Source organism: Lontra canadensis, unplaced genomic scaffold (genome assembly GCF_010015895.1).
Source record: "Lontra canadensis isolate GAN:19392208 unplaced genomic scaffold, GSC_riverotter_1.0 scaffold174, whole genome shotgun sequence".
NCBI lineage: Eukaryota > Metazoa > Chordata > Mammalia > Carnivora > Mustelidae > Lontra > Lontra canadensis.
The window spans coordinates 377,012-404,836 of record NW_022631168.1 but is presented as its reverse complement, the minus strand read 5'-3'; the positions used below and the strand labels follow the sequence as shown (position 1 = coordinate 404,836).

Here is a 27,825-nt window from a genome sequence, read left to right as displayed (position 1 = left end):
CAAAAACAAATCCTAAACCCCGAATTCAAGTAGAACGTAGGCTACTGTCTTTCCCCCGGATGGAACACCGGGCACGTCCTCCCCAGGTTGTCTCCCTGTGACTTCAACAACCACCGGCCCCTCCTCCAGCTAACGCTGCATTGCCCACCTGGCCACCTAAGCCAGAGCCCGAGGGTCACCCTGACTATCCCTCTCCATCCCCCCCGAGTCTGATCCCCTTCCCACACCTCCTTTCTTTTTGTTTCTAATATGCCTGGGATTTCAAGCCTCAGCACACCTTGCCTGGGCTGCCTTAAGCGGCTGTTCTCTCGTCTGCGCGTCTATCGCCTATCCTCTCTGTGTGTATCATCTCTCTATTATCTAGCAATCATGTGTCATCTAGCTATCATCAATCAATCACTCAATCAATGTACCTGTCATCGATTATCTATAGCTCTGTTTCTTTGAGGTGAAATTCACATAACATGAAATTAACCCTTTTAAAGGGCACAATTCGGTGACATTTACTACATTCCCAGTGTTGTGTGAGCATCACCTCTACAGTTCCAGCCCGTGGCAACAAGTGCTCTGCTTTACGTCTGTATAGATTTGCCTATTCTGGATGTTTCCTCCCAGGGAAGTCGGTGTGTGTGGCCTTCCTTCCCTGTCCGCACGCTTAGCTTTCACGTGGCTGCTCTGTCTCCCTTCCCACCAGCAGCCGACTGAGGACCGAACTGTGCGCTCTTGCCTCCCTCCAAACCCTTCTCCACACCGCTGGCCACAGGCGTGACTGCGTGCTGTTGCCATCCTGCCCGACATCCTTCGGCGGCTTCTTCTTGCCTCTTAAGTCAGTCCTGGCTCCCTGGCACAGCTCCGGCCCTTCCCTTCCTCTGCCTTCTGCACCACACTGACGACTCGTGTCTTGCTCCTGAGGGGCCGCTGGGCTTTTGTGCCAGCAGTCCCTCTTCCAAGAAGGTCTACAACTCCTCCTTCCCTGCTTCCCTTTGCCCCATGGGGTTGGGACTCCTGCTCCTCTGGGCCTGTCCCCCAGCCCACTCTGCTGCTCACCCCACGGCGGCTCTCCGCAGGCAGGGACCGGGCCCGGGATTGGTCCTGAGTCCTAATGGCACTCAGCCAAGGTTTTCGTGAGATGTTAAATCCGCCTCCCCACCGGGCTGGAGAATATGCGGAGTTGTCTTTGGGGGGGTTAGGGGCTGAGGTTGCTCCTTCCACCCCAGGCCACCTGCCGCCCCTCCCCGTCCTCCCCCCAGCCCCACCAAAGAGGCTAGGAGGCAGGACTGCACTTTCCACAGGACGCTTTTACTGAGGGATCGAGGGGCACTCCCCAGCCAGGGGGCTGAGGACCTGGAAAGGCACATGCGGTGGCTGTGGTGGGGTCTCCCTCGTGGGTGGGGGCTGGCTTTGCAGAGACAGCTCCCCTGACTGACCCCTCTTTGGCATTGAGCTGGGCACACGGGTGCCCTCATGCCCGGCAGCCCCAGCGCCCGTTTCCCCCTTTGGTGGACCTGTACCTCCCCCACCCCACGGAGGCGCTGGCAGTGTAGGCTGGCGGGGCCACAGGCTGCCAGGGATTGGCTCAAGGGCGAGGCCGCCTGTGGGAGGACCAGGGCCCAGGCCGCCTCTCCCTTGCTGGCAGGGTGCTCCTATTGGCAATCGAGATGGCTCCAAACAGGAACCGAATAAATTAGCTTGTGGAAGGAGAGAAGGCTAGGGGCCAAGATGGGCAGGGGCTACATTCTTACCATGGCTGGCTCAGAAATGCTGTGCCGCCCTTTCTCCCGCGGGCTCCTGGAGACAACCGGCGGGAAGAGGGGGGCACGCAAGCGGCCTGCCTGCAGGTCCTGCCTGGCTGTTTCTACAGTGGGAAGGGGGTCCCACAGAGTGGGAGCCTTGGTGGGCCATTTGGGTGGTAGCCACGTGGGGTCTCCAGGGACTGAAGGGAATAAGGGGGACTACGGCGTCAGGGCAGCAGAGCTCCCCATGCAAGGCTCCACACAGACTGGGCTGGTGGTGCGAGCTGGGGGGCTCCACTCCACCCCTCGCCCCTCCTGGAAGACAAGAAAGGACCACCTGCCCCACCCAGGGAAGCCCCCCTGCCCCCCGAGAGGCACGTAGTTTTGCTGGCAGTCCTCTAGGCAGGGCAGGCCCACCGCCAGAAGGCCCGAGAGGGAAAGGCATGCGGGGTAGGCCCGCGGCAGTGGCGTGCCGGGCGCAGGGGTGGGTGGGTGAGTGAGGCCGTTTCCTTCATGTGATCCCGGGGCTCAAGGGAGGGGAGCACCCTGGAGGACTCCAGGGCCTTGGCCCAGGATCTGGCAGAGCTCGCGGAGGCGCCGCTGCGTCTTGGGAACGCCCGCCAGCTGCTGCTCGAGCCGCTGCTTCTCCTCAGTCAGGCTCAGGCGGGCAGCGGAGTCCAGCTTCTCGAACTTCCAGCCGCCCTCCCCGTCAAACTGCAGCAAGTGCGTGTGGTACTTCCTGAGCCGGGGGTAGAGGAGCGGAGGCTGCTCAGATGGAGACCTGGAGACTCAGCCCGGCCTCCCCTACTCCCGTCGCGCCCCAGCAGCCCAGCAGGTGGGGTGCTCCCTCCTCTCAACTCCGGGTGGGAAGGGAGGGCACCTACCATAGGGAGGGCCGGTGGGTGATGGACAGCAGGGCGATGCCGGCATCCTTGGCCGCCTGGAAGATCTCGCCTTCTACGTCAATGCTCACAGCGCTGGTGCACTCATCCAGGAGGGCATACTTGGGCCTGGGCGCATGTGGGGGCAAAGGCTCTAGGGTTGTGTACCCTCCTTCACAGAAGCCTTGGCCTGCCCCCCCGCCACTGCCCACTGTGGGAACCCCGATCTGCGCACTGATTCTGCTTTTTGTGCCCAGTGCTGGCTGGGCCCAAGCCAGGGTGAGGCCCCCTAAGGGCCATAGGGCACCTGGCTGTCCCACCACTCGGCTTCCTGGGAGCCCCCAGCTCACCTGTGGTAGAACATGCGGGCCATGCCGATTCTCTGCTTCTCCCCCCCTGACAGCACGTCCTTCCAGTCACACTCGGCCTCCCAACCTAGGCAGGGGCAAAGGGCTTCGGTGGGCTTCAGCAAGGGCTGCGGCTGCACCTGCACAGGGCCCAGACCCAGGGCCGGCAGGAGGGCCCGAAGAGACCAGTGAGAACGGGACACGGGGGCCTATGGGACCCTGGAGAAGGCTGGGTCCACGCACCCTGGACACTTATCTATCTGGAGGTGATCTTAATCTTGACTTGCGAGCAGAATTGTGGCCCCTCCAAAAAAAGACACATGGGCATCCTGAGGCCTGGGACCACAGAACATAGCCTTACTTGCAGACATGGGCTTTACAAAAGGGACAGTTGTCACAAGGTCATGAGGGGGTCCCCGTCCCCCAGGACCACGTCCCCACGTAAAGGGGAAAACTGGAAACAGACACGCACAGAGGGAAGGCCACAGGAAGACACAGGGAGAAGACAGCCAGGCCTGGGATGGCTCCATCCCTCACGGCCGTCAGAGGGGACTGACCCTGCTGACTCCTCCCACGGGGACGCAGCACGCTTCAGGTGGCTAAGCTGCTCACTACCCTGCTGCGGCAGCCTCACAGATGCTTGCCAGACCTGAGAGCCAGCCAGTGCCTCCACCCACGGGCAGCGGCGGGTGTGGCAGAGCCCCAGGGATGGCTGATGTCTCCCAGAAGGCTTCTGGCCCGCAGGGACCAGGTGTTTGTGTCACGGCTTGGTCTGAGCAGAGATGACTCCTTGGGTCCTACCTCCACTCTGTCTTCCCACGGGACTGGAAGTTCTCCACAAAAAAGGCTCTACTCTGTAGCTTGTCTTGAGGTGAGGTGTCACCATGGAACCGAATTCTGGCCAATACGGTTTAAGTACATTACACATGCGCCAGCTTCTGGAACTTTCTTCAAGACAGATGGCAGGTACCCTTGGCCTTTCCCCCTTTCTCCATCCCATGGCCTGGCATGCGATGTGACAGCCCAAGGAGCCATTTTAGATCATGAGGTGACTTCAGGAAAGGAGGCCACAGAGAGCTGAGCAACCTGAGGGGCCTTCACAGAGCTGGGCTGCCTCCATCGATTGTCGCCTGCTTTCCTCACGACTTCGATGTCACAGGAAGATAAACTCGTGAATGATTTGAGCCAGTGTTGGGGGGAAGGGGTTCTGTTACTCCCAGCTGAACTCAGTGCTAACAGGCACTCAGGGTGCCCGTGAAGACAGGCGTTGGGGGGGGGGGTGCTGTGCGCTCCTGGGCTCAGGGTGCCTGGTCAAGTGTCCCCTAGTGATGGAGGCAGGAAGCTGAACCCTGCTTTTCAGATCTCACTAAAAAAATTGAGTGCAGCCCCACCTTGGTTCCCCCCTGCACCGGGGCTGCCCTCTCCTCCTCCCCCATTCTGGGCACAGCAAGCATTTGCGGACACAGCTGACAAGTCCTGACCAATGCCTTCTCTTGCTACCAGCCTGTCCCTCCAGTCCTGCAGTCTCCTTCCCAGGGGATGGCACCTCCCAGGCTCAAGCCAGAAACCCAAGCGTCCCCTCCAGCTCTCTCCTGCCTCCTGTGTTAGAGGCCCTCTGCACACACACCCTGGGCTCACCTTCTCCGCAGCTGACTGGCTCACGCCAGGGTCTGTCCTCTTGCTAAAATGTGACACCAACCCGTCACTTCCCTGCCTAGAGCCTTCCAAAGGCTTCCTTCACGGTCAGGGAAAGCCAGGGCTCCCCGCCTGGCCCACAGGGCCCTCCCAGCCACTGAGTCCGAGCCTGGAGAGCGCGTCCAGAGCGGAAAGTGAGCGCCCACCCCGTCCCCTGCTGGATGCCTCCTGCTGTGCCGGGCCTGCCTTGTCCAGTGAGCTCTGGGGCACCCTAATGGGTGGTGCTTTCCAGGGCGCCTAGCTCTCTGGACTCCTGGATGTCGGAGTTCTCGTCATCGCTCGGGGACCAAGAGGGAGGCGGGGGTGGGGGTGGCAGCAGGCTCCCCAGCATTCTCGGAACCGAAGGCAACCAAGGGACGGCTCCCTCCCTGGCGCTGACCAGTGACATGGGCCACGTCCTCCCCTACCTCCTTCCCGCTGCAGGATGTGGTTCAGGTGCACAATGTCCAGGATGGCTTCCAGGTGCCGCTCTGAATAGCCTTTCCTTCGCATGTCCTCCACAGAGTCTGGGTAGATGACCTGGTCCCGCAAGGAGCCCACGGGCATGTAGGGCCTGCGGGCGCACCGCCTGTCAGGACAGGGCAGGCCTGGCCCTGCCTCCCGACCCCTTGCGCCTGGGCGGGCTCGGTTACCGGCCGGGAGCCCGGCGTGGGGCCCGCTCAAGGCCCGCCGATCCCCGCCACCGGCCCCCCTGCACACACACCACGCACTGCGCACACGCTACGCCCCCCATCCCCGCACGTATGGGCGTGTGCACACCTCAGACACACGCACGTGCACCAACACACACCCACACCGCTCCACCGCGGGCGCATGCGCACCACACTGCCTTTCTGCGCGCACACGCACCACACGGGCAAGTAGGGCCACGGCTCGGGGGCAGGGGGAGGCTGCGTGGCCCCTCCGGCTCTGGCGGGGGCAGGTGCCCCACGTGGGAAGGGGTAGAGGCCGGGCTCCCCTCCTCCCCTCACCTCTGGGGGATGTAGAACATGCGTTGCGGCGGGGGCTTGTAGAGCACGCCGCTGTACGTGGGCCAGAGGCCGCCGAGGATCCGGAAGAGAGAGCTCTTGCCGCAGCCGTTGGGGCCAGTGATGAGCAGGTGCATGCCCTCTTCCACCTGCGGGGCAGTGGCAGCTGCGCTGGTACCTGGGGGGCCACGCCAACCTCCCTCCTCTCCGCTGTGCCCCATGCTGGGGTCCACGCCCCGCAGCCAGTGAGGGACAGTGGGGCCTGAAGGACGAGGTCCAGGAGCCAGGGCCCTAACCACACACCTGTTCTGGGTCCTGGCCTGGCCCCCCAGTCCCTGACACGCACCACAGAGCACGGGGCCAGCACGAGGAAGGCCCCAGAGAGCCACTGTCACCCTCTTTCCCTGCCGTCCTGCCTCTCTCGGACTAACCGGGACAGTTCCCGTGTCTTCGCTTCTCCAGCAGAGCTGCTTTCCCTTGAGGAACTGTCCCAGGAAAGGTGCTTTCTTTCGGGTTCTAGGGGGACAGAAGAAACCTCCAACTCTGTCCCTAATGCCCTGCCAATCCTGCTGCCCCTGTAGGCCTCACTGTCCCTGCGGGTGCTAGGGCACTGGGCAGATGCTTCTGGGACCCCGGGGTTCAGCAACAAGCAGCTCAGGCTCCCCAGTTAGCCCATTACGTGGTGCCTGCTGGTCTTATGGAAATGTCTGCTGGGGGAAAGAGGCCAGCTGAGCTGGGGGTGGGGAGTGTACAAAAAGGAGGGGGTCAGATGGAAGGACCCCTGGGGCACAGCCCCTGCCCCCTCATTGCCATGTTGAGCTCTGCTCTCTCACAGTGTGACCTAGCAGGGACACTGCCGTGCAGTCCCCAAGAGGTCTGAGTGAGACCATGTTATGGATGGAGCGGTGCCCCCCGGGACACACATTGGAGTCCTAATCCCCAAGACCTGAGAATGTGATCTTATTTAGAAAAAGAGACTTTGCAAATATAATTAGTTAAATTTAGATGAGGTCAGCCTGGAGTGGTGGGGCCCGTAATCCAGCGTGACTGGCATCCTTAGTAAAAGGGATCATCTGGACCCAGAGACATGCACACGGAAGGGGAAGGCCATGTGAGGAGGAGAGCAGAGCAGAGCTCGACACGAGGCTTCTGGAAGTCCAGAACCCCACTGATGGCCAGTAAAGCACCCAAACTGGGGCAGGCCTGGAGCAGACCCTTCCGCAGCGCCCCGATCTGGCCTCTGGCCTCCAGAACCCGGAGAGAAGCCACTCCTGCTGCCCCAGCCCCTCCCTTCGTGGTCCTGTTAGACCATAAATGCCCTCACAGGTCCGGGGGTGGGGAGGCTGGGCCTCCCTCCTCCATGATCCATGTGTAAGGGCCAGTGTGTCAGGCCTGGCTCTCCCCCAGTCAGCACCCTGGCAGCCTCCCTGGGCTCCTTCCCTGTGCCTCTCCCTCTTCTGCCATCCTTCTTGCCCCACTGCCTGGGAACTGCTCCTCCCAGCCCCAGAGCCTGGCTTCCACCTCGCCTCCCACCCCCGCTCTTGTCCCAGTCACCCCTCCCCACCTGGCCTTGCTCCCTCGCCAGCTGCGCCCTGCCGAGCCAGGGCCCCTGCCCTTTGCCTACTTGGCTGCCACTGGGCCTGCAGGGGCAGTCGTTTGCCTTGGAAAAACCAGGCATTTGTGGCTCCCTGCCACACCCCAAGAGTGACCACGGCCAGGGACAACAGGGATGATACCACTGTCCCATGCTGCTTGGGATAACGAAATGTGCCTGGCCTCCAACTGGCTCTCAGGGCCCCTCTCAGCAGATCAAGGAAAGGAGCCTCCACTGGCACTACCAGGCCCAGAACCCCCACCTGCCTCTTCCCTGTTCCCTGCCCAGCCGTGACTCCAAGTGACCTGGCTCTGCAGCCAGGAACATGACGCCCCACGGTCCCCCAGCTCCGCGCTCCTGCTCCTTCAGTGCCTGTCGTCTGCCTGTCGACTGGGAGAGGCCCTCTTCCTCCTGCTGCCCATCCACCCTGAGGCTCCTGGGGTAAGCTTCAGGTGACCTCTACTCACGTCACACACAGGACCACCCTTCCCATGGCCCCCACAGGATCCTGGGCAGCTAACTGGGGACATCTGCAATACTTGAGGTGACCCAGTGTGGGGCCTTCCTGAGGGCAGCGCCCCTCCAGCTTATCTCTGGTTCCCAGGGCCCGGCCTGGGGATGAATGAATGACTCCATCTCGTTTTGGCACTGACCCCACCCCCACAGGTCTCGCCTTCATTCTCCCACTCCCTGATCCTGTCTGAAGCTCTGGCTCGGGACCCAGGTGATTGGTGGGGGTGGCCACTAGGACTTGCTTTTCACAGACGGCCTCTGCAGAGGCTGAGGGCCCTCCCAGGGGCCAGGCGCACCCAGCACACACCTATCCTGGGGGCTTCTTGAAGCAGATGGGTGGGACCTTAAGCTCAGGTCACTGGAGTTGAAACCGAGTCCCCAAGTCCTGGGCTTCTCAGGGATTGGGGTGGGGGGTGGCAATGATGGGGCCAGGGCCAGGAGCCCTTGGGTGACCTTTGGCCACTCCTGGTAATTGCCACTTTCATGACTGCACTGCGACAGAACCCACAGTCAGAGCCCGGTCACTTGGAGTCACGGCTGGGCAGGGAGTTATGGGGAAGAGGCAGGTGGGGGGTCTGGGCCTGGTAGTGCCAGTGGAGGCTCCTTTCCTTGATCTGCTGAGAGGGGCCCTGAAAGCCAGTTGGAGGCCGGACCTTAGCCTACCTGCCAAGGGGATCTTGGGAATGACAACATACGCAGGCCCAGCAGGCCGGACACCAAAGGCGGGGGCTCGCAGATGCAGAAGGCTAAGCCCCGGGCCCTGGAGTTCAGCCCGGGGCTGCCAGCACTCCTGGGTCCAGCAAACCATGCCCCGTGCCGCCCCCTTGACCTACCCTGATGTTGAGGCTGGCCACCACCACCTCTCCCGTGGGTGTGATGATGGGGATGTTCTCACAAATAATTCCTTGTTCCACGTCTACCACTTGGCCTGGAGAGAGAATGCAACGGACAAATGGAGGGAGCAGCAGCGCCTTCTTGTGGGTTCCACGTGCCCCCAGCCCGCCCGCGCGGGTCCGGGGCTCCCCGGGAACATGGTGGGGCTTCCATGAGACTATCCCTGAACAGTGTCTGGTGCCGCACTCGGGTCGGCGGGGGGCAGTGTCCATGTCCGCCCTTGCTCTGTAAAACCCTCTGCTCCTGGCACTCCTGTAATGGAGGCTTGGATGCCTGGGCCCCTCTTCCACAGCACCCTGGCCCCTGCTGTGGTCTGGAAGTTTCCGTTGCTGCCCACACTGGAGAGTGAGCCCCTCTACTCAGGGACTTCATCTCTTTCTTTTGTGCCCTCACCTCGGATCTGCAGGGGCCCCTCTACGCGGACTCCAGGCCTCGCCACAGCCCCGGGCCCCGCCTGAGTGTCCTCCAGCTCCCCGGGCCTCTTGAAATGGCAGTGCTGGACATCTTCAAACACCTGGAACATCTCGTGTACTCGGGCTGTGTAGCCGGCCAGCTCCGTCACCTGCGGGCAGGGTGACCCCAGCTCAGATGGCGCCAGCTAGGGTACAGGGGGCAGGCACGGCGGGAGGGGGTGGCGCTGAGCTGAGGGGGACTTACCTCCTTGTAGGATGATATGATCCGCTCGATGGCATCTGCAGCGGCTGTGAGGAGGTTGCGGGCGATGGTGAAGGCTTCTGTGCGCTCGCTCACGAGCTCCTCCTCCTTCATCTGCAAGGCCGCCTTCTTCACTGCCTCGGGGTCTGCAGAGCGCAGTGGGAAGGAGGGGGCCGTGGAAGATCAAAACGGACTCACGAGGGGAAGGGAGAGTCTCTCTGGCAGACAGTGCTGGGACAGCTGGGCATCTGGTGGCAGAAGATACCCTACCTCACACCACCTACAAAAACTAACTCTCGTGAGAGCTTAGACTAGAAAACTCTGGGAAAAGAGCACCTGTTAAGTCTTTCTGAGCTGGGATTATGTATGCGTCCTTAGATACGACACCGAAGGCACAGGCAACAAAAGAAAAACAGTAAATGAGCTCCACCAAAATTACAACTTTTCAGGCACCCAAGGGAACCATGCAAAAAGCAAAAAGACAACCTACAGGTTGGGAGAAAACACCTGCAAATCACATGTCCAATAAGGGTCTCATATCCAGAATATGTAAAAAAAACTTTTCCCATTTAACAACAAAGAAAACCCAAGGAAACCATGGGCAAAGCATCTGAAGAGAAAATTCTACGGTATTTCCTAGATCTCCAAGTGACCAGCAAGCACATGAAAAGGCACTCAACATTTTTGGTCATCAGGGAAACATAAAATCCAAACCACAATGAGCTACTACTTCTTCCCGCCCACGAGGATGGCTGGTGGGGTGTTGCAGAATGGCGCAGCCCATGTGGACACCAGTCTGCCGGTTCCTCAGAAAGTTCCACAAAGAGTTACCATGGGCCCCAGCCATTCTGTTCCTGGGACCGCATCCGCGAGAAACAAAAAATGCACGTTCACACGAAAACCTGTACACAAATGATCACGGCAGCACGATTCGTCACCATCCAAACGCGTAAATGGTCCAAGTGTCCATCAGTGGATGGACGGCTCAGGAAACTGTGGTGCGTGTGGATAATTTGGCTGTGAAAGGCAGTAAAGGGCCGATTCAACCTACAACGTGAATGACCCTTGAAAATGTGATGCTGAGTGAGAGAAGGCCAGCACCGAAGGCTGCAGATTGCGCGATTCCATTCACGGGAAGGGCTCACAAGCAACAGAAAGAAGAGTGGGGGCTGGGGGCCGGGGAGTGCTGGGGAGGGAGCGACCACTATTCTTTTTGGGGTGACGATGATGTTTTGGACTTAGTAGTGATGGTCGTACAATTTCACTGATATGTTAAAAACCACTTAATTATACACTTTAAAAGTCTCAATTGTATGGGATGTTAATTACATCTCAATGATCTGGATGAGAAAATGACCCACGAGGCAGCGGGCTTTCTTTTTTGGCGCGACCAGCTCCTTTCCCCTAAACTGCCCTCGCTCAGTGCCCTCTACTAACGATGGCAGAGCCTCTTGGGCCACACCTGCACCTCACCGTGCAACGCCCAGAGCTGTTGGACCCCTGATGCTTTCCAACATGAATGTCCCTTTGGACCTCCAGTGCTACCCCCATTTCTCCCTCATCTCATCCCTTGACACTGTATTCTGTGGCCTCTCTGAGATCGGCCATCCCTGATGCCCCTGTTTCTCCCTGGGAGCCTTTTTCTCTCTCCCGACCTCCTTTTCAGTTTCAGTCTAGACCCTGTGGCTGCTCACTTCAGTCATCTTCTGACAGTGGTTTGAACTCCCATGACCCTTAGAGTTCCCAGGAAGGCAGGGCTTTTACACAGGAATGTTCTGGAAAAGGTGATGGGGAGCAAGGGGGCGGCGGACTCTGAAGGTCCTGAGGGGTGGGAGAGTGAGCAGTGCCCACTGGGGTACTTCGGGGAAGCTGAGCCTCCTGGGGCCAAAGTGGTAGGAAGGAAGGTCCCATGAAATGCGCAAGGACTCTCTCCAGGGGCCTATGTCACTTCGAGGTGGAAGCCTTAGGGAGATGACGGCAGGGGTGGGGTGGGAAGGGGCAGGAAGCCAGCTTGGGGCAGATGGCTTCCAGGGCAGTACCCGGTGGAAAAGGCATGGGATGGATGGCCTGACTGCCTTGCATTGCCTTTTCTTGGGCCTGGCCCAGGAACCCCCAGAACAGGACAGGGTGGTGGGGGCGGGGGGTGGTGACTAATCCTGGCAGTCTATGGTCTTGGGCCTGCCCTTCCACCATGCCCCCAGGGACATAGCCCCCAACAGGCAGGGGAGGCATAAGCTATCCTCCCTGGATGTCCTAAAAGCCTGACAGCGGATACACACAAAGGGAAAGGGTTTGCAGTTGTTGGGGGCATGCTGGCACCAGCCGGCACCCCCTGGAGACAGAACTCATTACCCTCTGTAGGTTCCCTCGGAGGCTCAGGCAGCCAAGACCAGCGCCTGGAGGCAGGACACCAGGCAGCTGGTCACAGCAAGGCCGTCCTTCCTCTGGACCTTCCAGCCTTGCAGCTCTAGCAGGCCAGAAGGGCAAAGGGACCTAAATTTTCCCCAGTTGGTAAGTGTCTGCCTCCTCCCATAGGTCCCCAGGGCTTTCAGCTTCCTCGAAGCACCCAGAGCCCTCACTAGCCTCCAGGTACCGGGGATACAGCAAGGACAAAACAAAAATCCCTGCCTCCACTGAGCACAGCAGCCCAAAGTGGCGGAGCAACAAGAGACGAAATGGGGAAGTGGACTAGACGGGGTGTTGGGAGAGCAGCGAGGCGGGGATGGGGAAGAGGATGGCGGGGGCGGTGGTCTCATCAGAGGAAAGAGCATTCCCGGCAAAGCGAGCAGCACTTGCTAAGGCCCAGGGGCAGAAGCCTTGCTTCAGGGGAAGAGCAAGGAGGCCAGTAAGACAGTAGAGTGAGCTAGGCAGGCATGAATGTTTCACATTTTCACAGTCTAACTATAAAGGGCCACGAGGCCAGGGACAAGAACTCATGCTTCTTTGAATTGCCCACAAAGTCTGGTGGAGCAGAGGGTCTAGAAAGTCCTAGGCTTTCACAGGAGGGAGAGGCCTTGGGGACTAGACGGGCTCCAAGGCCAGCTATGGAGGAAAGTGGCGGCAGGTGAGTTTTGTCGTGGGTGGATTTGCACGCTCCAGGCCAGGGGTGCCAACTGGGTCTGGTACGTGGGCCTAAGTCAAGGCCACCCTTTATGAAAGCCTTTTGCGGTGGAAAGTAATAAGCCCCCTCCAATTAGATCCTTCCCCTTGGGGTCACCCAGAGAAGGACAGCCGACAGTACAGAAGCCCCAAGGTAGAGACACAAATAGGGAGGGAATCAAAGACTTTGGCTCTGAAACAAGTCAGGCTCTCTCTCATATGCAGTCGAAAACCCTCTTGCTGAGTGCCTGGGTGGCTCAGTCAGTTAAGCGTCTGCCTTTGGCTCGGGTCATGATCCTGGGGGCCTGGGATCGAGCCCCACACTGGGCTCCTTGCTCAGCGGGGAGCCTGCTTCCCCCCTCCCTCTGCTGCTCCCCACTTGTGTGCATGTGTGCGCTCTCTCCCTCTCTCAAATAAGTCTTAAAAAATAGAAAACCCTCTTACTACCAAATTGCATAGAATATAACACCTTTAGTTTTGTTATATTTACAATTTTTAAAAAAGTAAGCTTTATACCCAACATGGGACTCCCAACTCACAATCTGGAGATCAAGAGTCGCACGCTCCACGAACTGAGCCGGCCAGGGACCCCGAAGTGTAACACCTTTTCAAGCAGAACTGTGCTCCAAGAAAAGTAAGGGAAATTTCAGGAACACAGAGAGAAAGCAGCCATTAGGTACTCCTGTGAAATCTCCAGAGATGGGAGAAGACAGGGAAGTTTCTCTTGTGCTGCCGGCCCTCTAGGTGCTCGAAAGAAAAGGTCTTCTCTAAGAATCTATAATTATGTGTCTGGAGTTCAAATTAATACCGCCTCCAAGTTCAGGAACCCCTCTTCCCCAAGCTGAGAAGCTAAGGTAAAATGGCCTCCAAGTGGTTAATTACCTGCGCCGGCATGTGTGGCTCCCAACAAAAGCAAATACAGACCACACTGGGGAATGACCCCTCAGGTTAGGCCACTCAGGGTTCCCATGGGAGTCTGGTTGCAAAACCCACAGGGAACCAGTTCACCGTGAGCGAAGAGCAGCGGACGGAAGATAAAGCCTAGATTCCCAAGAATTCTGATAATCGAATAGTTGGATAGAGACAGAGACCACGGAGCGTAAAAAGGAGCAGTCCAAACGATGAGAAAATCAGACACGAAAACAGTTTAAAATTTCTATCTGAAGAGAAAAATGTCTGTTTTCACATTTCTGTGTGAAAGGGAAGCAAATGGAAGCTATAGAAATAGTCACTGAAATTAAAAAATTAAAATAAAAACAACAAATCAGATGCAGCTGAAAAGAAAACTCACGGATGAGCGAGCATAAAAGATCAGTGGAGAATTTTCCAGAATGATGGAAAATCTGAACATATGAAGGCCATACAACAAATCTCAAGCAGGACAAACAGAAACTGACTGGCAAACACTTCGTAGGTTAACCGCAGGATGCCAGAGAAGAAAAGTCGAAAAGTGACCAGAGGGACACAGACGCTGATGACAGATTGTCCAACAGAGACAATTATTGTCGAGGGGCTGAGAGAAGGTAACTGAAAAGAGTAAAATAAAAGTGGTTCAGACAACAAAATAGTCTCCAAGTTCCCATGACGAAAAGTCTTGCAGAAAGAACTTCCAGAAGATCTCTATCTGTAAGAAGGTAACTGGGCTGTGGAAAATGACCGGTGAGCCAAGAAATCGGTAACCAGAGGGGTGAATTTAGACACACATGGACCCGATAAAGCAACAGCCAGGCAATATAAACAACAGGAAAGCGAATTTGACGCTGAGCTCCACCAGACACCAGCAGGGCTGATCCCTAGAATGTTCTCAGGGCTAGGTGGGGGAGGAACTCCATATTAACAGCAACTCTGCCCGAGGACATGTGTTAACCTTTCAGAAGGCGGCCACAGGAAGACTCCCAGCAGGAGGACGAGACCGGAAGCCCAATGACCCACCAGCCAAAGTGACAAGCAAGGGCGTGTGACCCTTGCTGAGCTCGGGATACTGGCTGGGCCTCAGGGCCCCAGCGGAAGGGGCAGGTGGGTTGGCCGGGCTCTGGGGCCCCCCAAGCCCAGCAGTTAGCAACCCGGGGGTGTGGGGGAGGGGACAGGAGAGGGCTCCACCCCCATGGCAGCCTCGGCTCTCACCTGACTCTGCATAGCCGGTGGCCGTGATGATAGGCACGGCCACCATGAGCAGGCCCGAGGCGCTCCACACGTACTTCATGAGGAACTGCTCCAGCGTGATGTACCACAGGCGCTCCAGCAGGATGAGGTGAATCTGCGAAGCCAGGCCCTGGTAGGACTGCTGAAGGAGGGCTAGCTCCACCTGTGGGGGCCCGGGGGGGACAGTGAGAGACCAGGGGGCTTTGTGGTAGCTCCCATGGAGGCCACAAGAAGCTCGAAGCACCACTCATACATGCCATGCTATTGGATGGCCAGGACAAGGTCAAGGGCTGAGGGTTACGACCGGGCCATATTTACAGAGGCCGGCTGTCAAAGTTCGGGACTGCCTGACATCATAGTACCAGGGGACCGTCGCGACGCAGAAGGGACTCACCACAACCACCTCCCAAGATCCACTCCCACCCCTTCCTTCCACTGCACCTCTCTAGTTGGGACACTTACTGTGCCCCTCTCTTTGCCCTGCGGAGCTGACATCCTTGGGCAAATGCTGGGGGTGGGGGGCGGGTACTAGCTTGAGCCAAGCAAAGGGCAGCACTTGCTTTGGCCTCGCCTCCCCAACCTGCTCAAGGTTCCCCTGGATGAGGACCATATGCCGCGATCTCCCACAGAAACCTGGCGGGCAGTCTCCCAAGCTGGCCCTGCCCTTGCCTCCCCATCCCTGCACTGGCCACACCACCCGGGACCTCAGGCTGCCCACGGCTGGGCAAAGGGGCACCCATGGGGTCTGGATGAGGGGGCGCCAAAGGGAATGGAAGGCACACCAGAGGCACCAGGAACCGGGTCATGGCAAGGTGGCCATTAGGCTGGGGGTTTCTTGGCTTGTTACTTGCGGGGGGGGGGGCATGACCCAGCCCTGCCTCCAACCCCCAGCTGAGCACAGCTGCCCAGCATGGCACCATCTCCTCTGCCAAGTACTTTCACACCTGACTTTCCACTTGACTTTCATCACCTACAACAGTTATGTGTATTCTCATGTCCACTGTACTGGGGACGCCAAAGCCCAAGAGGCAAAGGGACCTGCCCAAGCTCACATCGCTTTGGGGCAGCCAGACGTGTGCAATTTGGACCATGCTGGCAGAGTCATTAGGAGAGAACCAGATTCTCATAAATGATGCTTTGACCTACTTGTTCTCAAAACAGCAAGAGTTTGTACCTATGTGTGCCCGCGCGTGCGCATGCGAGTAAAATCTGAACGAGCCTCCTCCGCGAGATCTCAATGAGAACAGAACACTGATGTCTGCCCTCCAGCCGGTCACCTCCGCTCTAACCTGTCGAATGGAGCCTGGACTAGTGTCCCTAGAGACATCAGCTGGTGGAAGTGGCGGGAGCCACACACCTGCAGAGTAAAGGCAATCACGAGGGCCCATCACCCCACACCACTTTCTAGCCCTTAAGCCGAGGTCAAAAGAGACAGGCTGTGGACATACACTGGGGCCCTCCTGCCCCCACTGTCCAGGTCTGGCCCATTGATTGGCTTTGCACTGAAGCCCATCCTGGTTCCTGAATCAAGCACGCCTCCTCTGAGCACCCAGGCAATCCAGGCTCGTGCTGGGAGCTGGCAGGAATGCCAGCCGGGGCTGATGATGTAGCTGCGGGCGCCTCACCCAAGGCCGTGGCAGTCCGCCAAAGCCCTGCAGTCCGACGTGTGGGAAAGGAGATGGGCTGTAGCTACACACCAGGCATTTTCTCCTAATCTGGAGCCTGGCCTACACGCGGGATGCCCCCTCTGCAGTTTAGGGACAAGCCTTTTAAAAAAAAAAAATCATGGCCTCTGCCCAGTGAGCAGCCAGTGAGACCAGGTCCGGGTACAAAGGCCACCTGAGACAGACAGGACATACAGGCCTTCAGGAGGTGGATACCATTATGCCCCTCCCTCGGGAAGCCCTCGGGAACCGAAACCGGAGTCGCAGAGAGCAGGGCTGGAGGCAGCTGCAACCCCAGGCACGAGGAAGGGGAGGGGCTGAGGCGAGATAAAGGGAGCAGTGGCCCGCAGTAACCTTTCCAGCGCCAGGCTCCTAGCAGGCCTGGCCTGCTGGGGAGCTGCGAGCCTGGAACCCAGGCGGAAGGGCGGCCCTGGGAGGGGGTGCAGGGTGGCTGCTGGGCCGGCAGGAAGTGCGTCCTGCCGCGGTGGCGGCCAGGGCCAGGCATCCCTGGCCGGGGGGCCTGTGGAGGAGGCTGAGCAGGTAGCTGGGCTGGCCTGCAGGCTCAGGCAGGGGAGGCTTTGACCCCGAGTACCTCGGGCTGCCACTGTTGTGGCCGCCGCGCTGGGCGCTGCTCGTTAAGCCCCGCTTGGGCTGAGTCACGCCCATAATGCCAGCCTACCTGGCCCACCAGCTTGGCCAGATACCGGCCTTCAAAGGCCCTGGGGGGCCCACGTGGGGCCAGGCAGCAGGCCGTGCCCCACTGTCCCTGCTCCCAGGTGGCAGCAGCCTCCTCCCGGCTGGCGGCAGGAGTGGAGCAGGCAGGGAGCTCAGGCATGGGAAACTGCTAGGATCCGCAGCTCCGAGGCCCAGACAACCACCCTGAGATGGAGAGGAAGCAGAAGTGGCCTGGCGTAAGCCGGCAGCCGGCCCAGGGCAGTCCCCACCCAGCCTTCCTGCTTCTCCATTTCTGAGCCCAAATCTGGGCAGCCCCAGGACCTGCCATCCCCAGTCTTCGTCTTCTGTGACCTCCCTGCACGTCTGGCAGGAGCCCCAGCCAGGCCTGGGCTTTGCCCGCTGTCCATGGCTATTTGCCCCCCGCCCCGGGCCCAGTACCCCGACCTGCCCCACCTCGTGGCCCCCATAGAAGGCGATCTCCTCGGAGTTGGCCACCACGCGAGAGTGCATGTAGCGCAGCTCTCCCTTCCTCCGCGCCTCCTCGGCCACCAGCTCGCCAAACTTGGGTGAGAAGGCCCGCAGCACGTTGGCTGTGAGGAACACGACGAGGCCCGCAATGGCTGAGGGCCAGGCTGTGCCGGCCCCGCGGGAACGGGCCGCGCGAAGCAGGGTGTAGGCGGTCACGGCAACGTCCAGGAGTGGCTTGGTGAGGTTGGAGTAGAGGTGGGCCACGGAGGCGGCAAAGGCCACCACGTCCTCCGTCAGGGACTGGTCAGGGTTGCGAAGCCGCCCGTCCATGTTGCTGACTCTGTAGTAGGTCTGCTGGGAGAAGTAAAGGCTGTAGGCATGGGCCACTAGACGGCTGCGGAAGGACAGGGCCAGCTGGCCCTCTAGGAACCGGATGGCACTGTTGATGAAGGTGGCGGGGAGGGCGATGAGGAGCCACTGCAGGAGCTGCCAGCCGAAGGCCCGGGGGTCCTTGCGCACGATGCCGCGCACCAGCCGGCCATCCAGGCGGGCCACGTACACGGACAGGAAGGTCCGGCTCACCAGGGAGGCCGAGTGCAGCGCCAACAGCCCTGTCTCCCGGCACAGGGTCCTGGGAAAGAGCAGCCGCAGGAGCCCCAAGAGCCGCTGCAGGAACACCCGGTTCACGCTGGCCTTGGCCGCTGCGGCCCCGGACACCTCCTGCGTGGACTCCCCTGCTGGTACCTGAGGGCCCCTGGTGGCTGCCAGGTACTGCCGCACCAAAGGGTAGACTTTGTGGGCTCCATAGGCCGTGAGGGCCAGGACCAGAGCTGTGCGCTTCAGCGTGCTCACCCGCGAGGACCGGGGGGTGGAGAGGACCGGCATGTCACCTGGGATGGACGCACAGGGCTGGGGCTGGTGCCTGAGGCAGAAGTCGAGGCAGGTGGCTGGAAGGGTTGTTGCTCTGACCCCCGGCTCCTGGTCTAGGCAACTGGAAACCTTGCAGTGGTCCCTGAGATGGTCGCGTTAGGCCACTGGGGCGGTGCTGGGGCCCCCAGTGCGGTGGGCTCAGGACCCTCCAGGGTAGCGGCCTCTCCAGGCAGCCAAGGTGGAGAAACTTGTCAGGCCCCTAGCCCCTGGGGTCAGAGCCTCGAGGGGGGGAGGGGGGGTGTCAGCAAAGAGGGAGTCTCTTCCTCTCCACCGCCTCCTCCTCCTCCTCCTCCTCCTCCTCTCCGGGTGGCGCCCCTCCCCGGGGCACCGGGCGCGTCCGTCCGCTCCGGCGCAGCCTGTCTGAAGCCGACAGTGACTCCACCACCCACCCCTTCCCAGGGGCGAGTCGAGGGGAAGGGGAGGAGGCGGAGGAGGGGCGGGAGGCGGAGCCCGGGCGCGGCGAGCCCCACCCCGTTCTCGCCCCACGACTGGGCCCCGCCCCTTCCCCAGACCACTGAGACGTGGGAGGACCGCGCGGGCCAGAGAAGCGGGCCCGGGCTTTCCCGCCAAGGTCCCGCCCCTCCTGTCGGCGCGCCCGAGGCGTCACCGCCCAGCCTCCAGGAGCCTCCTCTCCAGTCCTGGGCTTCAGAGCCTCGGCTGGGGGGCGGGGCGAAAAACGGCCGTGGGCGGAGTCGCCGGGGCCTGGGTGCAGTTGGGAGCCGGGAGCGGGGGGCGGGGCGCGGCAGGTGCTTCCGGTTTCCGGCCGTGGGGGGAAGGGGCGGGGCCAGGGCTGCGGTGGGATCGTTTGGTGGCGGCGGCAGCGGCGCGTGTGCGTTGGCTGTGGGAAGCTCGGTGAGCGTGCTCGCGCGCCGGGCTGGGCTCTGCGGCCACCCAGGTCGTCCGGGCCTTTGACGGGGGCAGCGGCGGGTAGTGCGAAGAGGGCCCGGGGCGCGGGGCCGAGGGCCGAGCCGGGAGTACGGGGGCAGGGCTGGGCTGAGGGGAGTCAGGGCGGTGGCTGGAGTTGGGCCCCGGGGGCGTGAGGGCCGGCGACGGGCGGTGGCGAAGCCCCTCGGGAGGGGCCGCCGGGGTGGGGCTCGGGGAGGGCGTGGCGGCCTGGGGCAGAGTCGAAGGGCCGCACGGGTGGAGCGCTGGGGGGACTCGAGCCGGGTGGGCGGCTGTGGCAGACCCGGGCTGTCGGCAGGGGCTCCTCTGGCTTCCGGAAAGATCGCCTTTTCTAGAACTTTCCCTGGATGGGGCCATGAGGTGTTTACTCGAGACCCGCATTTGCTCTTGGTTCCGACTCCCTCCCGGTAGGAGTCGCTCTTGTGGGCTTTCTGAGGTACCCCAGTTCTCCCACCTCATCGGAGGCCGATGCGGCGGCGTCGGAAGGCTTTTTTTAGTCCCTGCTCTCGACCTGGGGGGAGGCTGCAGGTTTTCTCTCGGCTCCGTGGGAAAGGCTCGGGCGGGAAGGGCCTCCTGGTTTCCCCGGGAGGGGGTGGTGTGGGGGCGCCGCGGCTCTCAGAGAAAGTGAGTTACCGAAACACTGCCGGCCCGGGCTGACTGGGAAAGGAGTGGGCCCGATGGATGTTGAGAATTTTCTCCCGTCTTTATAATCTTTCTTAACGCTTTTCCAGTTGAGCAGGCATAAGGAGTTTGCTGAATTCCATCGGGAAAGGAATTCGCCGGAAAGGTGGCTCTTAATGCCCATTCCAGAGGGCAGCGAGGAACTCTGTGCTGGCAAATGGGAGTTTGTTAGGCCTTTGAGCACGGTTGGCCAAGTCTCCCTGCTGAGCTGAGCCCAGCTTCAGCCAGTGGCTCGAAAACACTGGAGTAGCTTGCTGGGGTAGAGGGTACAAAGTGGCTGCCCAGCTCTCACAACAGCTTCTGTCCCTTTTGTGTCGTGTCAGGAAACAAGCTCGCATCTTACTGTTGGAAACCTTCTAGCAACACGATGAGTCTGCAGTGGACTGCAGTTGCCACCTTCCTCTATGCGGAGGTCTTTGCTGTGCTGCTTCTCTGCATTCCCTTCATTTCTCCCAAAAGGTATGGCGTGTGGACCAAGCAGGCAAGCAGAACGGTGACAATTGCCGAGCCCGGTAGCTTCTGCGTGCAGGGTTGGTAAGACCCTGGAACTGGGGCCAGGTGGAAACTGGCAGAACCTGTCTGGGGTTGAGGTGGCAGGGGATATGTTTATTATTGCCAACCTTCCACACAGTTTTGCTTTGTCATATCTTTTTGAATTCTTTTCCTGTGCGTGCTGCCTTCTGGCCTTCAGAATGCTCCAAGAGGGAGAAGATTTATCTCTAGTTATGTTTCTGCGAATGCTGCCCTCCGCCCTAGGTTTCAGGGGGTGGCAGTATGGCGTCTGGAAGGCTTGCACCATGGGGTCATGTTGTAGCTGAACTGGTGACTTCTGTCCTCCCAACCAGTCCCACTGGCATTGCATAGTAGCCTCATGAGCATTACCCAGCCTATGAGTGGTGAAGCTATATTCCTTTTAACGAACACAGGATCTGTTCAAAGTTAATTGGAAATTAACTTTTAATTACACATAAAATGTGGACACATTCTGATTTTAATTAGAAAATTATAAATAAGGCTGAACCTTTGTCAATGGTTTTAAAAACTTTTTAAATAAAAATATAGATCTCTGATAAAATAAAATAGGAAGTACATGTAATTGTCTAAAAAGTACTCTTGCCAAAAGCCAGATCTGAACCTCTTCATGCCTTACACAATTTAGAGGAAATGTAGAGGAAGAGGCCCTTTTGGAGCTGCAGTCTGGGCAGCTTTGTAGGACAAAACCTGGTTTCTGCAAAAAGTAGATTCAGCAAGAAGACAGGAGAGGGCGAGGAGAGATTGAGGCTATTTATCAACTAAATGCACAGTCAGAACTCTTGACAGTTCTGATTCAGACAAACCAGGTGTTAAAAAAAATTGCAACAGTTGGACTTTGGGACTCTGGCTCCAATAATGAGGGATTCTTTTTCATTTTCTTGAGGTCTGGTGATAGCATTGTGACGGTGTTAACCATTTCCAAAGGCGCTTTTTTTTTTTTTAAAGATTTTTTTTATTTATTTGAGAGACTGAGATCACAAGTAGGCAGAGAAACAGGCAGAGAATGAGAGGAGGAAGCAGGCTCCCTGCTGAGCAGAGAGCCCGATGTGGGGCTCGATCCCAGGACCCTGAGACCATGACCTGAGTTGAAGGCAGAGGCTTAACCCACTGAGCCACTCAGGTGCCCTTCCAAAGGCTCTTTACTGACAGTTACATCCTGAAGTATTTATGGAAGGAAATGAGGGAAAGTCTTGGGTCTGCTTCGTAATAATCCAGGGCAGTGGGGGTCTAGATGAACCCACATGTGTCATGTGGAGAAACCATTTGAAGAAATAATGTGTATATGGCAAGCATTTTGAACATTATGTAGAGGAATGCAAGGGAAAGTTTTCCATCTCCCTGCCCCTGAAGCTATAGTACGCTGTGTGAGAATTATTCTTGAATGGTAATACGAAGGAACATTTTTGTTTCCCTCCCCAGAAACTATTAGCGTTTTTAAGAGTGTGGGTTTTGGGGTGTGTGTGTGTGTGTGTGTGTGTGTGTGTGTGTGTGTTTTAGGCATCTCTGCACACGGACAAGCATTTTTTCCCCCGCGCTCTTGAACCGATGTCTTAAATTGGAGAACTGCAGGCACTTGCACCTGAGTCTGTTCAAGATAGCCATTGCAGAGGAGTGCAAGACTGGCTTTCTGTTCTCGGGGCCCTGGGTCCGAAGTGGATATTTGTTTCTTTAGCCTTTTTGTTTTCTTCACAGATGGCAGAAGATTTTCAAGTCCCGCCTGGTGGAGTTGGTAGTTACTTATGGCAACACCTTCTTTGTAGTCCTCATTGTCATCCTTGTGCTGCTGGTCATTGGTGAGTGAACCGTGGCTGAGGTCAGCTATGTGCCCCAGACCCTTTGCCACAGCATGGCCTCTCTTGCAAAGCCCTGTGCTGTGTTCCACGTGTAACCTACGAGTTGGACTTCTCAGAGACAGACCCCTTCAGTGTCTTTGTCTTCTTGGGAAGAGGGTCCCTCATTCCCAAACAGAGTACTGCTGGCTGCTAGCCCAGGCGTTTACTTTGACCAGCAGACTTTATGCACCCTGTGATGACCACTTCCCTTTCCTGGGCTGGCTCCTCACATCATTCCAGAACTGAAACCAAGAGAAGATGGGTCCATGTTGAGCTCGGTTGAAGCAGCACTGCTCTTCAGTCACGTGGACAGTCTGTGAATAAGGGACTGAGCGACCAAATGATTAGGGAGCAGGGCTGGGTAGGAAGCTGCTGTGTCCCGTAGCATAGGGGGACAGAGAGGCCTGGCAGTGTATCCCAGAGCTCTCTGGATTGGGGCAGGCTCCAGGTCTTTCTGGGTCCTTCTGGCTGTGAAGTTCTATAAACACTAGGTTAAGGTGCACACCAGCCAGGCTTGAGAGATAAGCCAGTGGCAGGGCATGCTCAGAGATTCTGTGCCTGGGCCCTCACGGCACTAAGATGGAAGGCAAGCATTTTGTGATGTAGTTCGGGGAGAATGTGCACGGCACTGTCCGCTGGCTGTGGCATTAGGCGTTTTTCCTTCCTCATGTCTTGGCACCTGATGGGATATGTTCAAGCAGGACTTCTCTGAACAGGCCAGGAGCAGCCTACCCTTCCCCAGCTATGTAGGGTGGGTACCAGCTGCTCAAGTATGCGTGCTGTGCTGTTCTTGCACTACTTGGCAGGGCCCCAGGAAGTAGCTCCTTCCAATCCCAGTTCCTTCTCTGAGCGGTCCCTGAGCGAGGAGGGAATAGGGAATGTATGTGTCATCCTTTGGGCATTAAAAAACTAGGCTGTAGAGTTTTGGGATGGAGTATGTGTGCTTTTGTTTTTGGGTGTAGGGTAGGAGCAAAAATTGGGGTGGGGAGGGGCTGTGCCGGGGTGCTGCCTCAGGGCTTTGCCCCTGTCTACAGCCCCCATAAGCTCCCCATTTCCTAGCATAGCTGATGAGCCAGGGAGGTCCTCTGTAGAACCCAGGAGTTGGCAGAGGTGCCATTCTTTTTGAGGTCAGGCAAGCTCTTGAAGTTCTAGAGAGACACTGGCTTTGATGACTGGCTGCTTCCTACCATGACAGTAAGAAGCATAATCTAGAGAGGTCTGTCAAGACTTCTACAGACATAAATGTGAGCTAGCAGGAGATCCAGGTAAAACATGGTGGGTGTAGCTAGAGCTGCATCCCTGGCTTACCCCCAGCCTTCACTGGGAGGAGTCTGGGGCAGGTCTGAAAGGGTGCTGGGGGGTGGGCCTGAGCATCCAGGGTCTGGGTCCTGGTCCAGAGGTGGGAGATACAGAGGGCAGCACTGCGTTATGTGACTTGGGCTAGTGTGGCCTAACACCCCTAGTCGCCAGTGAGCCCCCCGCCATTGGCCAAGGTGGTCCTTAGGGTGGTGGGGTTCCTGGATGCAGATGTGGGTGTGTAGAAAAACATCTTTTTATTTTATTTTTTATAGATTTGTTTAGTGAGAGCAAGCATTGAGCTTGGCGGAGGGGGGCAGGGAGAGGTAGAGAGAGAGAGAGAGAGTCTAAAGCTGACTGCACTGAGCTCGGAGCCCGATGTGGGGCTCGATCTTACAACCCTGAGATCACGACCTGAGCTGAAACTTACAAACTGGGCACTTAACTGCACCTTCCAGGAGCTCCAGACATGGTTTTTTTTTTAATCACAAAAATAACACATTCTTATAAATTCAGAAATTTACCCCAGAAAGTTAATGTCCCCTCAAAATCCCATGTCCTTGGTAAAACTGTCCTTGATACTTTGTTGTATGTGCCACGGGCACTTTTCTATGCTGACATTTTTACTAAAATACTACGTCCTATTTGGGATTGGATTCAGAGTATAGTACACACCGTTTTGGATTGTATGTTTTCTGTTTACAGAACTCTCATCCTTTTTAAACATTGGGTGGTATCCTGGGGCACCTGGGTGGCTCCTTCAGCTCAGGTCATGATCTTAGGGTCTTGGGTTTGACCCCCTGTTGCGCTCCGAGTTCAGCGGGGAGTCTGCTTCTCCCTTTTTTCTGCCCCTCTTCCCACTCGTGCACATGTATGCGTGCCCCCCCCAAATAAATAAAATCTTTTAAAAAATGTGTACTATTGTAACACATGGTTTTGCTGTAATTCCATTTTCTTTATAGGCGTAGTGGTATCATTGTACGTTTATGCAAATATTTTATGTGGGATAAGTTCATAGAGGTGAAATTGATGCGTCCAAGGGCATGACCGTTTTAAATTTTAGGTCTAACGGGCGCTGCTCTAACAAAAATATCATAGACTGTTGCTTTAACAACAGACATTCATTTTTCATTTTCATTCATTTTTCACATTTCTGGAGGCTGGAAGTCCAAGATCAAGGTGCTGGCAAATTTGGTGTTTGGTGAGGGCCTGTTCATTGTTCATAAAGCCTTCTTGCTTTGTCCTCACATAGTGAAAGGGATGAGAGAGCTCTGTGGGGTCTCTTTTATAAGGGTACAAACCCCATTCATGAGGGCCTTGCTTTCATGACTTAATCCTCCCAAAGGCCCCACGTCATAATAACCATTCCACTGGGGGTTAGGTTATCAGTATAGGAATCTTGGGGGTTGGGGGGCCGGAATACTTCGTTCATAATAAGTAGGCCTGTTGGCCTGGTTTAGACTTCTGAGTGGTGGAGATGCTTGCTTCATGATACAGATTAACACAAGGACACCAGGAACGGGAGGCAGATTTTTTTATGATGTGAGGTCAGCTTGAAAACCAAGCAGTCTCAAGCTAAGAATTAACCAGACAATGTCGGTGTACTGGCACCTTGCTCCTCACTCATTCGGGTCTCTTAAGAGACCTTTCTAGGTAGATCTTTATGTACTGATGTAAAAAGATGTCTCGGGTAAGGGGGGGTGCGGAAAGCGGTAGATGGTTGCGTTTGCACACTGTAGACAGACAGATGTAAACATATGTGTAAACCAGAGAGCCGTGCCCTACTGGTGCCTCTCGGGGGCAGAGGCTGCTCGCGAGGCACTTATCTGCACAGCCCATGCGCCCGGAGCTGTGCTGCGCCTGGGACATGGTAGAAGAGATTTCTTCTCTGGTGGTTTGTAGTCTGATTCAGGGAGGATGGACAGTAAACCTGTAATTAGGGCAGTTTCAGCTTAGGGTGCGTATTATGGAGAAAATGGGGTAATAGGGCTCAAAGTGGCTGCCTTAGGTAAGACGACCAAGTGTCCCGTGCTTGTTGGAGGTGCTTATGTCATAGGAGTCTTCTCTTTAGGTATTTCTAATATATTTGAATTTTTGACGAGCGTGCATTTGTTTTATAATCCGAATAAGGTCGTTCTTTGGCCTTGTCTTTGATTTTTGTTAATCTTTTCCCTGTTCTGAAGGTTGCCTTTTAGCTCTGTTGATTGCTTCTCTCATTGTGGAAGCTTTGTATTTTGATGCACTCCCAGTAGTTTGGTGCCCTCGCCTCAGGACACAAATCTAGAAAAATGTTGCTACAGCCGATGTCAGAGAAATTACTGCCTGTGCTCTCTCTTCAAGGATTTTGATGGATTCAGGTCTCACGTTGAGGTCTTTCATCCATTTCGAGTTTATTTTTGTGTGTGGTGTAAGGAGGTGGCCCAGTTTCATTCTGCTGCGTGTGGCTGTCCAGTTTTCCCCACACCATTTGTTGAAGAGACGGTCTTTTTCCCATCGGATATTCTTTTCTGGTTTGTTGAAGGTTATCTGGCCATGTAATTGTGGGTTTGTTTCTGGGTTTTCTGTTCTAGTCCGTTGACCTCTGTGCTTGGTTTTATGCTAGTACCATACCGTTTTAATTATTACTGTTTTGTAATATAATTTGAAATCTGTAATTATGATCCCTCCTGTTTTGTTTTTCAGGATTGCCCTGTTTGGGGTTTTCTGTGGTTCTGTCCAGACCGGAGGATTGTTTGAGCTCTGTGAAAACTGCTCTTGGCATTCTGATAGGGGTGGCATTGCATCTGTAGACTGCTTTGGGTCGTAGGGACATTTTGATGATCTTTATTCTTACTAAGGCAGTTTATTTTCTTTGTTTTTTTAAAGATTTTATGTATTTGATAGAGAGATCACAAGTAAGAGAGGCAGGCAGAGAGAGATGGGGATGCAGACTTTCCCGCTGAGCAGAGAGCCCGATGCGGGGCTCGATCCCAGGACCCTGAGATCATGACCTGAGCTGAAGACAGACGCTTAACCCCGATAAGGCAGTTTGAGTAATAAAACCCGTTATGAAGCTTAGAAACAGAAAAGCTCGTCTTCAGAAGGCTGCCTCGGCGTCGCAGTTGCTGGGCCGCTCACGCTGCGTCTGCGCCAACCTGGCTGGGGGTGCCCAGTGGACGTGGGGGCCCTGCGGCCCCTGCCAGCAGCACCGCACACTAGGGTACCGAGTTTGTGGTCGGGAGAGAAGGGGCCGGGCAGGGACGTGAAAAAAGCCAGAGGAGAGCAGATCTTAGGGCGGAGCTCCCGACAAGGGGTCCCCCCAAGGCGTGTGGAGCTGGGGACACACCTGGGGTGACAGACCTGAGGGCAGCGCGGTCAGCTTGACCCGCGCCGCCTGCCCGCCGCGGACGGCGCGGGGCCGGGCGGCGCCGGAGCTAACGGCCGCGTGTCTCCCGCCGCAGACGCCGTGCGCGAGATCCGGAAGTACGACGGCGTGACGGAGAAGGCGAACCTGCACAACAGCCCCGGCGCCCTGGAGCACTTCCACATGAAGCTTTTCCGCGCGCAGCGGAACCTCTACATCGCCGGCTTCTCCTTGCTGCTGTCCTTGTGAGTGACGGCGGCGCCCCCTGGCTCGCCTGTGCTTTTGCCTCGCTTCTCTGTGGCCTTGAATCGGAGGCCGCGATGTGCCCGGAGGCCTCTGACCTGGCTCCCGGCGGCCGGACGACTGGGCCGCCGGAAGACTTGGGTCCCGGCTCTGCCGAGGGGGCAGGCGCACGCCCGGCTTGCCCTCTGGGTGGAGGCTGGAGTGATGGTGAGGCCGTGCGCTCCGGGGGAGCGTCTCTGGAGGCCGCCTTAAAGGGGTCAGCTGAACGGGGGCCTGACCAGAGAAGATTGGGCAGAAGTGGTGGCACAGAGGGGCTGAGGGCGTGTCTGTCCACAGTGTAAACCTGCTGCGGGAGCAGCCTGTCTTTGGTGGGTTTTTTGGTAAGACCGAGCGCCTCCCTCTGGGGCAAGGGGGTGGCTACTTGGCGGAGACTGAAGTGTTAACAAAGCCCGTTTGAGTCCGGAGGCCGCTTTGCTGCTTCTGCTCGTGGGGGGTTCTCGTCCGAGGGGCCTGGCTGCCATTGCGTGTGCCCGATTGGCTAGGGGCGAGCCTCGTGCTTAGGCCAAGGGCTTCCAGAGGTTGGCAGGGTAGCATGTGGATTTTCTAGCTGGGCTTTTCTGCTTCTAGTCACTAGGATGTGTTTCTTCACTAGGCATTAGAATGCCTGCCTGCCTGGGTTTCAGGTTTTCAAAGGAAAGCTGAGCTGTTCGGATGACCTTGACCACTCTCAGTCCAC

General features: G+C 57.4%; 2 protein-coding genes across 5 annotated transcripts; one reads left to right on the top strand and one right to left on the bottom strand.

Moving 5' to 3' along the window:
- Positions 1-2,214: 2,214 nt before the first annotated feature.
- On the bottom strand, positions 2,215-18,503 carry ABCD1 (ATP binding cassette subfamily D member 1). Of its 2 annotated transcripts, XM_032846297.1 has the most exons (11): positions 17,313-18,503; positions 14,503-14,683; positions 9,283-9,425; positions 9,019-9,187; positions 8,565-8,659; positions 5,628-5,773; positions 5,064-5,209; positions 3,763-3,909; positions 2,965-3,049; positions 2,618-2,743; positions 2,215-2,472 (listed from the first exon to the last, which is right to left on the bottom strand). In XM_032846297.1, the coding sequence occupies exons 1-11, from the start codon at positions 18,210-18,212 to the stop codon at positions 2,262-2,264; spliced, it is 2,349 nt and encodes a 782-aa protein (XP_032702188.1). In that variant the 5' UTR covers positions 18,213-18,503; the 3' UTR covers positions 2,215-2,261. The 2 variants fall into 2 exon arrangements, with proteins under 2 accessions (XP_032702188.1, XP_032702189.1); XM_032846298.1 differs by lacking the exon at positions 3,763-3,909 and having other exon boundaries at positions 17,313-18,500.
- On the top strand, positions 16,700-27,109 carry BCAP31 (B cell receptor associated protein 31). 3 transcript variants are annotated; one of them, XM_032846301.1, is made up of 4 exons: positions 16,700-16,724; positions 20,165-20,300; positions 22,068-22,168; positions 26,944-27,109. In XM_032846301.1, the coding sequence occupies exons 2-4, from the start codon at positions 20,209-20,211 to the stop codon at positions 27,093-27,095; spliced, it is 345 nt and encodes a 114-aa protein (XP_032702192.1). In that variant the 5' UTR covers positions 16,700-16,724; positions 20,165-20,208; the 3' UTR covers positions 27,096-27,109. The 3 variants fall into 3 exon arrangements, with proteins under 3 accessions (XP_032702192.1, XP_032702193.1, XP_032702191.1); XM_032846302.1 differs by lacking the exon at positions 16,700-16,724 and adding an exon at positions 19,003-19,109; XM_032846300.1 differs by lacking the exon at positions 16,700-16,724 and adding an exon at positions 19,142-19,231.
- The last annotated feature ends 716 nt before the right edge of the window (positions 27,110-27,825 follow it).